The sequence below is a fragment of the Malania oleifera genome, chromosome 9 (genome assembly GCF_029873635.1).
Source record: "Malania oleifera isolate guangnan ecotype guangnan chromosome 9, ASM2987363v1, whole genome shotgun sequence".
Lineage (NCBI taxonomy): Eukaryota > Viridiplantae > Streptophyta > Magnoliopsida > Santalales > Ximeniaceae > Malania > Malania oleifera.
Window position 1 is genome coordinate 4453739 of NC_080425.1, and position 12713 is coordinate 4466451.

Genomic DNA, 12713 nt, shown 5'->3' on the forward strand with positions numbered 1-12713 from the left:
GAGTTACGTAGGATCCATTTGAGTCTCGAAATTGTGTAGGGCTCACAAGACCAGGTGGGGCCCACAAGACCATGTGGGGCCCACATGAGTTTTCAAAATTTAAATTTAATTCTTATTCAAAAATAAATACTAAAAATAGTTTTAAAGTAATAACAATGATAATGATAATGATTAAGAAAAATAATAAAATAATAAAATAATTAATTAACTAATTGATTAATTAATTAGGTAAGTAGTTAATTAAAAATTTATTTAATAGGAATGGTGGCAAGTACTCCCACATGGCCTCCATCCCCATTCCCATCCGATGCTCAATCCATACCTTACCCATTCTTTAATTTTAAAAAAATTATAATTTCGCTCATCTCCCTACACTTTTATAAATTCCATTTCTTCCCCAAATTTTTCCTATAAATAGGGAGTTTTCAACCTTCATTTTTCACAACAATTTTTTAAGGAAGAGAAGGACTAGTGAGTGAAAGAAATTGTGGTGGAAAGAGAATTTTTGAGTAAGTTCTCAATCACCCATTCTTTCCGATCTCATTTCTTAGAGATAGTTACAGTGTTCGTAAGGAAGAAGGTAAGTAAATTTTGATTATATTATTATTTTTTATTTAAAATTCATACCCGAGTTTATTTTATAAATAAATTTCAATTATGTTAATTAGTTTCACAAAATTTCCATGAGTTTATTTTTACGCATATTTAATTATACCAGTTCTATCTTTAATATACTTGCATCTATTTTTGGGTTAAGAAATATTCTAATCCCCTCGGGTAAATTTTCAGCATTTATTTCTATTCAAAAATAAAATTATATATATTTTTAACACAAAAATTTTATGTGGCATGAGTTTATTTTTATATTGCATTTTTATGAAAATATGAGTAAAGATGAGATTTTCACGATATTATTTTAAATTACATAAATTATAATAAGATGATTTTAAAACCCCTTATGGTAACGAAAATTAAAAGTTATAAATGGTCGGTACCGCAGTTTAAAGTTTAAACGGATCAGAGTGCATCCACACTGTTTACAGAGTGGTTATTTATGTTAGTGGATTTCTCCTAAGTGCACACCTAGTTCCGGATCAGGACTTAACAAGGAAAATCTCACTTAAAGTTTACGTACGTTGATTTAGTTTGGTCGGCCAGTCTTCGGACCACACAACTCAGTCATGGGGGTAAACATGACTTACGACAAACAAGCCTAAGGATGGTTTTTTCAATATATGTTTATACATATTTAATTACGTGTACAAAGTTACTGATGATTTGAAAGAAAAATGTAAGTTTACATGAAAATGATTATTTTGATACTTAAATAATGATTTAAGGAAAACGTATAAAGAAAAGTATATGTACGTTTATCATTAAATATTTTTACAGTTTTAAAGTTAAAAGTTTAATTTAACAGTTATAGTATATGATTATCAAATTTTACTATTGTAATTGATGGTAAAAGTTTTATATAGTAAATTTTAAATTTATATTTATTCTAAAAGTAGTTTTGAAGTTATAGTATTAAATATTGTTTTACGAAATTTTTTAAAAACTCATTTTGGTCACACACTAATAATAATCTTATTTACTTACTGAGCGTCGTCTCACTCCAATCATATTTTTATTTCAGATGACTCTGAAGAGCATGTCGAAAATCAGGCTAAGCAAGCACGCGGGTGGGGATAGAAAAATAAAGATTTATTAGAAATATTAGTATGATGTCAGATATTTATACTTATGAAAATTTTCTTTTTTTAAAATAAATGATTGTAATATGGATAATTAGCGCTTTGATTTAATAACAATTGAGTTTATTTGCTTCATCTGTAAATCAATAGTAAAATGTTAATATCCCAGACCCTTTGGGCTCGGGGTGTTACAGATGGTATGGACACTTGCAGCATAGGTCACATAATTTACTAGTGAGGAAGAGTCAGTTAGTTATTGTGGGGGACAGTAGAAGGGGTAGGGGTAGATTAAAATAACTTGAAAGAAGATAGTGAGTAAAAATTTAATAATTATGAATCTGTCAAAAGAAATGGTTCAAAATCACATAAATTGATAAAAAATGATTCATATAGTAGACCCCAACTAGCGAAATTTAAGATTTGGTTTTGTTGGTATTGTTGTTGTTGTTGTACATATAAGTTAGGTTTTGTGTTGAATATTTTGCTATATCTATGTAATCAACTTTATAATACTAATGATTCATTTCGTTCGTCAGATTAGTTATTCCTTGGATTAAGATGAAATATAGTTTATATTTTAGGAATCAAAAGAACAATAATTCTTTATCTTAATTATTTCACTCAACAGGTGATAAGAAAAGAATATACATTTTCATCATAAAATTTAGGAATAATTATTTCTTATTTGTTTCGTATTATGAACTCATAAAATATTTTACATTTTTATTTGCTTTATAGTAACAATATAATTTCTTGTATAACTTATTGTAACTAACCTATTAAAATCAATCTATTTCGTAGAATAGACATTGTGCAAATCAAATGTAACCTAAGTACCATACCCTTATTATATATGTGTGTGTGAACACATTATACAAAAATAGTATTTAATTGAGCGAAGATTTATGTGATTTAGCTATGGTAAAAAATACGTAAGGAGATGGTAAATAATAGAATGATATTTTGCTGCTTCCATAATTGGAAGATTTTTCACACAACAAATAATGACTAAATCCTATTTTTTAAAAAATATAATAATGATTATAAATTAATCACTTACCAAATATCTTATTAGGTTCAGCAAAATGCAATTGACTCAATCAAATATAATACTCTTTTTTGTTTTCACATAATCATTTATGCTACTCACTTTGATTTTCATACTATAAGGGAATTATATTATGACTTTGATTTTTGTAAGAACAATTCTTTCGGGCTTTATTGTTTATGCCATTTATACTGAAATAAAAATGGTCAAATGTTTAACAATATTTGAACTATAATCAGACCAATTCAACCTTATCATCACGAGATCCTTTCTGTCACAAAAAGTGATTTATATGAAAAATGGTCAAATATTTGACGGTTTTTGAGATATAATTATATAAATTTAAGCTTAATAACTTATGGTAATTGAGACTTTTTTGACTAAAGAAAGTTTATTTACATATATTTACTTTGTTGTTGATTTTTTATTATTTTACATTTGCATGTGACGAGTTAAAAATTTTCAATGTCAAGCGACGTGTATAAATTCAAGTTTATAACCATGAAATTATTTTGAACCGAGGAAAAACTATTTGCATCAATTTTGATTGTTGTAAATAATTTAATCTCAAGTGGCAAAGAAAGCTTCTAATTATTAAACCAACTTTTCATGATAATAAAAAATCATTTCCTTAATATAAAATTAAAAAAACGAAAAGAAAATCATTTTTTGTGGCACTTTAAGATTTTTTTTTAAAAAAATATCTGGTGCGAGACCCACATGACAAAACTATCACGCATTTATTAATGAAAATTTTAAAAAAGGTGAAGGGTATCATCATGACGATCAATGGACGGTTGGGCTTCCTATACTGTGGTTCTTTTATAAGATACGGGTCAGGAGTGACTTCATAGCTAACGATACCTTTCTTGTAACACTTAAATTTTTTAAATTTGAACATTTTCATTTAAATTATAGAACCGACATCAACGCAACTTGCGACACGCATGACCGATTTGTGAAAAAAATAAACCTCTAGCGTTCACCATACACACAATCGATCTAGAATGGATCATAGAGAATAGTAAACCATTTTTTATTTATTTATTACGTCGAGTGTCCTCAACTGACATCTACCAGATTACCCTGAGATGCAACACAGCAGAGACTAATCCGATGCCCGGCCGAACCCACCCCAAGGCCCTGCAAGGTGGTAAGTAAACCATTTTTGTTCATAACATAGATGACCGACTTGAGAAGAATAGGAATACTTTGGTCTTCGCCGAAAAGGACAATAGGCCTCCAGCTCATGGGAGCATTTAAGTCATTTCGACTCTTAAAGAAGAGAGGGAGAGGGAGAGGGAGAGGGAGAGGAATGGCTTGGTGAGTCATTAAATGGAAGGGGGCAAACTTTCTTATCCAAAATCATGTCATCAAAATGATAACTCTCTCTTTCTATGAGGCGGAAGCGCAGGAAATTGCCTTACCATTACCTTTAGCTCTAGCCCTGGTTTAAGGTTTCTCCCTCTCTTTAACCCTCCTCCTCGAATGCTACTGTTTTGGTCTTCATCTTTCCTTTCTTTTTCGATGAACAGTCAATTGTAAGAGTCCGCGTTCATACCCAAAATCAGTGAATCACACTCCAACACTCAACGAAACCGAACTATGACATAGCAATGTCTCAATAATATAATAAATAAATAAGAACATAAATAAATGTGAATGGGGTCCTTAGAAAATGTGAAGCTGCAACTTGGAAGGATCCTGGTCTCTTGGCGGGCTAGATATCAGGTAGTCTTCTCGTCTGTCTTTGCTGTCTTCTTAAATTTTTCTTCTCGGACACGGCACCCTCGGTCTCTCTCTCTCTCTCTCTCTCTCTCTCTCATATTTTAACTCCAGTTCAATATTTTCCACATTTGATCCGCGTATCTTCTCTTCTCACACGGGTTTCTCTTGGTTGTGTCCAATTTGAGGTTACAGGTTCCATCACTTGCTTCCTCTGCAGGGGGTTTTTGCCCTACAAAAATTTCTGGGTGACTTCTTTGGGAGCCCTACTCTGTTGTAATTTTTGGTTCAAACCCTCGCATGGGTTTTGGGTTTTAGCCTTGTATTCTTTGGTCTCTCGTTGTTCTCACGTGTTGCGCTGAACTCCCGCCTGGGTGTTATGTGTTTTCATTCTTTTTCTATATAAGACTCATCTTTTCCTTCAATTTTCCCATTCTGCCTTGTTTTTAGTCTTCTGGGTCTCATTATTTTACCTCAGTTCTTCCGTCATTCGCTTGTTTTCCTTCTTGTTTTCTCTCCCAATTCTGACTTGCATTTACATATAGTCTGGCTCCTCTTCTTTCCCCACCATAGTTGTGCAGTTGCTATTAGCAGAAATCCGGATTCAGAATTGGAAAATATTGAAAGCTTTTAGACCATATGGTGATCTGTTGAATGTGAACTAATACAAACACGAGTTTGGAGATATTGAAGGCTTAGAAAATGAAGTGCTTCTATTACCTCAAGGATAAATCCAAGTCCCGGAAAGCAGAATCAGCACCGGAATTGGCCAACCAGAGCAGATCGAATTGTTCGGCGCAGCCGAGTCGGGGGGTGAACTCCTCGAGATCCCTACCATCTCCTAGGAGCCTAGCTGAATTGCACAAAGAGAAGGAGCACAATTTGAGAGTTTTCTCTTTGCAGGAGCTCAGGACTGCAACTAATGATTTCAGCAGGTTGCTGAAGATCGGTGAGGGTGGATTTGGGAATGTATATAAAGGCACGGTTATGCCTGCGTGTGGCCGCGGTGACCCCATGGTGGTTGCCATTAAAAAGCTTAATAAAAATAGCTTGCAGGTAAATTAAAGCTCCTTTTTTTTGGGTCACTTACCATTTTTAGATATATTTTGCTTTACAAATTGATTTAATTTAATTTCGCTGGGGAAATTAATTTTTTTGCTGCTTTTGCCCTGTTCTTTGCCATTATTATAGTTGGAAGAGCTTAATCATGGGATCACTTTATAATTATGGGATCTCTGTTTGACAGGATTATAATTTGAATTTGCAATAAAATGACACGTTTTGACATTTGTTTTCGACAAATCACATTTTCAGATGCCTTTCACTTTAAATCAACTCAAAAAAATTGTGATACCCATAAATTTCAACTTTTAGATTAGTAATAAAGGTGAATTCAGGAATTTGAACTCACATGAAGATGGGGATCATGAAACTTAGTAAGGAACTAACTGAGAGGAGGATAATTTTTGTTTCTTTTATTTATCTATTCAATCATTTTCTTCCTTTTTCTTGGTGGTCGTTTTGGGGGGGGGGGGGGGGGCATCATCAATAAGCTGTGAATTGATTGGGTAATCATTAATCATTGTTAATAAAGTAATGAACCAAATGGGGCATCATCAATAAGCTTTGAATTGATTGGGTAATCATTAATCATTGTTAATAAAGTAATGAACCAAATGTATGGTACCATTTTCCTTTGCCTAATGATGATAAAAGAATGTGGCCATCCTTCCCTTTTTTTTATAATTTCCCCCCACCATTATCTTTTGATGAGAAACATGTTCTATTTATGCCCATTTTGATTTCTTTATATCAAGTAAAGAAATGTTGTTGTTGGTGTACGTCCAGTCCCATATCGCCTCTGTAAGTAGTCTCAAGCTAGTATAAAAATCCTCTTAGCTCTCTCTCCTTGACACCTAGGTTTTTGAGGATGAGCTCTCTAACATGGTATCAAAGTTGTGCCTTGGGCTGCTTGGCTCCTCCGTGGGTTGGACTTCTCCTCGCCTCATTTCCCCCCATGGGCTCTCCTCATCTCATTTCCTCCCATGGGCTTGAAGGGGAGTGTTGGTGTATGTCCAGTCCTACATCGCCTCTATAAGCAGTCTCAAGCCAGTATAAAAATCCTCTTAGCTCTCTCTCCTTGACACCTAGGTTTTAAGGATGAGCTCTCTAACCGTTGTGTTTCACATATTGTTGGTGATCATCTAGTAATGATAGTTATGATTTGGTGACTATTCTTTTTTTATGTGAACAGAAACAAGTGCTGTTACTAGTCTTCTTGATTTTTTAAAATCAAGTAAAGAAATGTTGTGTTTCACATTTCTTTGGCGATCATCTAATGATGATAATTATAATTTGAAATTCATGAATGAAGAAGTTGGGAAGCAAGCATTGAGGACAAATATAGGCAAGAATTTACACTTTGTTTCTCTGGTTGAGCAGAAAAGTGTGGAAGGGAGGAGGATGGAGTGAATCCGTATCCCTCCACAGAATTCTTTTCTCTCCTACATTTGGGAAGAAATGGAAGAAAAAGGAGTAATAAAGATACATTTTTTCTGCAGGACTTAGTGCTTTTCATTTCCCTCCAGTAACCAAACCAGGGAAGCCAAACCTCCCATCTCTCTTCTCCTCTATCCAACTATTTCCCTTCCCTTCTTTTCCACTCTGGAAACGAAACACAGTATTAGAAAAGAAGATTGAAGAGGAAGGAAAATGCATTAAACTGAACCATTGAAATTAAATTGAGAAACTACTCTTGTAGAGAATATTGATGTTTGTATGTATCAATGTATGACAGTATGGAATTTTTCCTCCTTTCAGGAATTTACTTGTGCTGGGATAGAAATAAAGGTTCTTTTGAATGCGAATCATATGATGCAAAGTATGAAACCTTATTCCTTACATTTTTGTATAGGATTTGAAGTTTAACTTTGACAGCATTTAAACATGCTCTTTTCCAGTGCATGAGGAACATTTTTAGATTTTAAGTAGTATGTATTTAATTCTTATTGTCATTTACTTTGTGATTACTTGATACATTTTGTCCACTCCTAAATTAACTTCCTCTTAAGGAAGCATCTTTGTCATCATATCATATGCTATGGAAAGTAGAATGAATTTGAATTAATCTCTTTTAGTGTCTATGTCCCTTGTTTATTGCTGAATTTTAGTCTCCTGATGCATCTGACTTTTCTGAGGCCAATGGCATAGCTTGGCCAAAATATGACAATAATTATATTATGTTGGGGACATTGGTAATTATTTACCATAACCGCCAGTTCTGCCTCTAGTTTTTTATTTCATTAGTTAAAAACTAACTACTAATTGGATGACTTTTATTAAATTAAAAAAAAAAAACCCCACTATACTCCTTTTTTCTTTCTTTCTCTCCTGCTTATAACCGTTGAAAGTTCTGGAGTGATAATTTTTGGTGTGGTTTCAGCTGTTCTCAATGTGAAATAACCAATTCGGTTGGGCACTGAGATAAAAAAAGAGTTCCATTGGGACGTCTATGTATGACCCGTGATAATGGAATTTTTGTTTTCTATTTCTTTCGTGGAGATTATCCATTTCGTTTTAGAGATATTAGTCCATCCTGTAGCATAATGGTAATAATTTGAAGCTATTTGTTATGTGTAATGCTTGACACTACGTCATATGCATGTGACTGACTAGTCAAATTTTTATTGTATGGGAAAGAAACTGAAGTTTTTTTATGATGCAGTTCAAATCTTGCAGAATTATTTCACATGCTTCAGCTGTTTGTTGTATACATATTACGCAACTTATCATAGCTTCTATACTTAGTTCTGCCATTTATTATTTTTTATGTACTTTTATTTTTGTTCTCTGACAGGTATAAATTTTGCACTTCATCACCAGAATTAGTTTATGTTTCTTAATGCTCCTCTTTTTTCTCGTGTAGGGTCATAAACAATGGCTCGCTGAGGTTCAATTTCTTGGCATTGTTGATCACCCAAACCTTGTAAAACTTTTAGGATTCTGTTCTACTGATGGAGAAAGAGGAATCCAACGGTTGTTGGTATATGAGTTCATGCCTAATAAGAGCTTAGAACACCATCTTTTCAGCAGGGCTTTGCCTACTCTTCCCTGGAAAACGAGATTACAAATTATTCTTGGTGCGGCTCAAGGATTGGCTTATCTGCATGAGGGGCTGGAAGTCCAGGTTTGATTCTCTTTAATCAGTTGAAATAAGCAAACAACATGCAATCTCTTGGCAATGTGTTTAAACTTTGGTCCTTTTTATAAGTTAGAAGCCTTCATGTTTTCTTGCCAGTTTTGTCAATCATAATCCGTGTTTGACAAGCATGAGAAACATGCCCCTGTTAAGGGTGTTACTGCCCTTTTGTTGGAATAAAAAAAAAATTATTTTCATGAATGGAAACTTATCGTAAATTTCAGTGCATATTGGCTGACTTAGTACAACAAGTTGGCGCATAGAAGATTTTAATTTCTGCGGTTAAGACAAAGCAGTCACGTAATCTGAAAACAAGTTAAATGTTTCTATCTATAGCAACTTTCTTTAACCACAAATAAAAATGTTTTTAGAGGTCGAACATTACTTCATAGGTATGTCTTTTTTTTTTGCTATTGGTGGTTTCAGCTGGCTCTCCAATCGATGCCCACAAAGAGAATGATTCTTCTGCTCAACTGCTCTTTGAGAGATAGGAACTTAGTTTTTTCTTGCTATATGATACCTAGCATTCATCAGGCTTAATAGTTGTTGTTTAGACTAGTTTTGTTCATTGGGTGTGGTCATATATAGTTGGGCAGGTTTTGTTTTCATGTGGAGAAGTTGGGAATTGACCATCTTTTCCATAGCATTTGTAGGATCTTTTTTTTTTTTTTTGGAAGTGAAATCATAGCCACAGAAGGCAGGACAATTTTTTTTCCCTTTTGTTTCCAGAGATAGGATGAAATTCGAACTGCATTTTCATGCACTGCAGAAATGAACCTTACATAAATCTAACATGGTGAGGAATAAGCATATTTTATAGGAAAAAAGAGATAGGTTAAAGTTATGCTCAAAATAATGGAATGTTTCTTATCCATGAGGTTTCCAAACGTTCCCTTTCCGTGCTTTGTTTTTATTTTTTTCTACTTAATACATTTTCAATTTTTCTCGGTTTCATAGGCCAGTGCCAGCCTGTTCAACATGGGTAGTAAATGTTAGTCATATGCCTGTCTTTTGTATCTATGCAAACATTTTAGCATCCATCTTCTTGATAGACAGTTACTACTGCTGCTACATAAATAACAGGAACTCCTAATCCAAGAGCTTCTTATTTGAGCTGGCAACAGACCTAGGGGCCATTGGTTCTTATGTCCCTATTAAGCTGTACTTTTTTCAGTTTTTTTTAATGTGAATAACAGTGATACTTGTTCCCTCATTGTATTGACATTCACAATTTCAACAGTTGGAAGGCAAGATTTTTGTGTGTGTGTTGCTGAAGAATTTTTCATGTGATATTTTGGTAGGTAATATATCGAGACTTTAAATCGTCAAATGTGCTTTTGGATGAGAATTTCAAGCCAAAACTATCAGACTTTGGGCTTGCAAGGGAAGGACCAACTGGTGACCGCACTCATGTATCCACAGCGGTAAGCAGATGATATAGATTACATTCTCTAGTGACATTTAAGGCTGCCAAAGCAGCTCATTTTATGACTTAGGCTCAACAAAAAATTTATGCATGTCCATCCCTTGCTGAATCCATTCTAGGCAATTAGTTTGGCTGCTTACTTCTTGACCCACTCCCAAATAGGCCTTCACACTGAAGCTAGAATGCTCAGACTATGTCGACTGGTTCTGAGACTGCAAATGTGCTCTCACTGTCATGTTTACAGGTCGCTGCTTCTAGATGGCCATCATGGTTCTTTAAACTCACTTTTCTTTTTTGTTCTCTCTCTGATGAAGGTTCTTCAAATTCATTTCCAATTTGTTTTCTCTCTCTCTCTCCCCCTCGCGTGACCAGGGGAGGAGGGGGTTGTCCTGATTGTTCCATGATGTCTTCTTTGCTTTGCAGAGTTCAGTAGTCCCTGAACAAGGACCAATGTCTTAGTTGCTCTGTCCATGCATTTACCCTAGCCCTCTTTTTTTAGATATGGTAGTCTCCCATAATCTTGTCTGAAATTTATAATGGTGGGTTGCAAGTGTTTGTTTGATCACATTCCAAAATTGGCTATATATGTCGCCGAGGCACATTAGAACTTTTGGTTTTTTAACATACTATTATTATGTGTTCAACAGGTGGTTGGGACTTATGGATATGCTGCTCCAGAATATGTTGAAACTGGCCATCTTTCAGTCAAGAGTGACATATGGACTTTTGGTGTGGTGCTCTACGAGATCCTCACAGGCAGGCGAACAGTTGAAAGAAATCGCCCGGCCATGGAGCAGAAACTGCTAGAATGGGTGAAACAGTTTCCAGCTGACAGCAGAAAGTTTAGCATGATAGTGGACCCAAGGCTCAGAGACCAGTATTCTCTCAGTGCAGCTCGGAAAATTGCAAAGTTGGCAGATAGCTGCCTGAACAAGAATGCAAGAGATCGGCCAACAATGGGTCAAATTGTTGAGACCTTAAGACAAGCTATTCAAGATTCTGAAGAGGGAAGTCCTTCGCAAAACATAGCTGAGTCATCAGGAACACATTCTGTGGCTTCAGATAAACACCCAAATCACACGGGAGTTGCTGACTTCGTGAAGGGGAAAATGGTGCACGGTGGTCGGAGGAGAGAAAATTCATATGGGGTTGGTACAATAACTTCATAGCTTTAGCGAAGACCCAAGTTTTTTGAGTTGTTTTGCTAATGAAGTTTCTTTTTTACAGGCATGAATTCTCAAATATCACAGATTGGGGCGCGCTGACCATGTATCTCATCATTATTCATCTCAAATCCATTCAACACAAATGTCCAAGGAATTCTAGCTTTCTTTGGGCCTTAATTAATATTCAACTTAATGGAACCATTTAAAAAATTTTTTCATTGAGATGTTTGTTTTCCTTTTTTCTTAATTTATTATTATGGTTTTGTTTTTAATGAGTTTTAAATTTCACGAAGGGAGCAGAAGAAATAAGTAGAAGAGTTGGGAGGGAACTGATATGTATATATATAGAAGGGATGTAAATTTCTATACCCAAGGAGGAGACTTATGATGTAATATAATTGAAATGTTATTCTCTTGATTTAACAGACAAAAATTAATTTTTTGTTCTTTCTTAAATCAAACCAAATGTTTTTGGTTGGTGGTTGGACTGCTCGTGTTGGATAAAACTAAGATTATCTTCCCTAGAATCAATAATTGTTAAATTTTTCCATAGAAGCCTTGCTTGAATATTGATGTTTTCATTTCCAATGGAACTGTGGAAGGCATTGTTCAATAATATATTCGTTGTTGGTGTTAGCCTTAATTATAGGAGTAATTGGGGGATTTAATTCGCCTTAATTGTAAGAGTGATTGTGGGAATTTGATTAGATTGGATAGTGATTCTTTCTCTTTTTGTAGTCTCCTTATGTATAAATAACCCTTTTAAAGTGATAATACATTCAATTTTCTTCCTTTTTTTTTTATTTTTTATTTTTTATCTAAGATGGTATCAAAGCCCTAGTGATTTTTTTTCCCTCCTGCCTTGTTTGGCTACTGCACCGAAGGCCTGTGCACATTGGATTGTGAATTTCAATTTGCTTGCTCCAGTTGTACCTAGCCTCCTATTTATTGTTGTTCTGCACAACTAGCCACCATAGAAAAAAGTATAGTTTTTTGAACTTATTTACACCATTCTTAATGGATCTAACTATAATCTTGGGCTAGCATGCATGGTTTTCTCATTAGATGGAAACTTTGGTGAATCACTATTGGTGAACTTGGTACACCAATATGAAAGGAAGGGGAGTGTTAGGATAAATTTTTGAACCAAATGATGATTGGGAGAGTAAGAATCATCAAGTCATTACTTGGCTTCGGAATAGTTTAGCCCCATCAAATTATATACAATTTGAGCAGTTTGATACAACTAGGGAGATTTGGGATTTTCTTGCGCATCGATATACTACTACTGGTCTTGCTCATCAATATCAACTTTGGACTCTTCTGCACAATTTGAAGCAGGAATTTGGACAATCAATCAATGATTTCTTGGCACAAGTTCAACCTCTTTGGAATCAACTTGCTCAATCTTAGATAACTACTGATCGAATACATCTCATTCAATTTCTTATGGCCT

General features: G+C 34.5%; 1 protein-coding gene across 2 annotated transcripts; it reads left to right on the forward strand.

Moving 5' to 3' along the window:
- Window positions 1–3633: 3633 nt before the first annotated feature.
- On the forward strand, window positions 3634–11690 carry LOC131163927 (probable serine/threonine-protein kinase PBL19). 2 transcript variants are annotated; one of them, XM_058120760.1, is made up of 5 exons: window positions 3634–5523; window positions 8393–8653; window positions 9967–10089; window positions 10739–11239; window positions 11319–11690. In XM_058120760.1, the coding sequence occupies exons 1-5, from the start codon at window positions 5170–5172 to the stop codon at window positions 11322–11324; spliced, it is 1245 nt and encodes a 414-aa protein (XP_057976743.1). In that variant the 5' UTR covers window positions 3634–5169; the 3' UTR covers window positions 11325–11690. The 2 variants fall into 2 exon arrangements, with proteins under 2 accessions (XP_057976743.1, XP_057976742.1); XM_058120759.1 differs by having other exon boundaries at window positions 4042–5523; window positions 10739–11690.
- Window positions 11691–12713: the final 1023 nt, after the last annotated feature.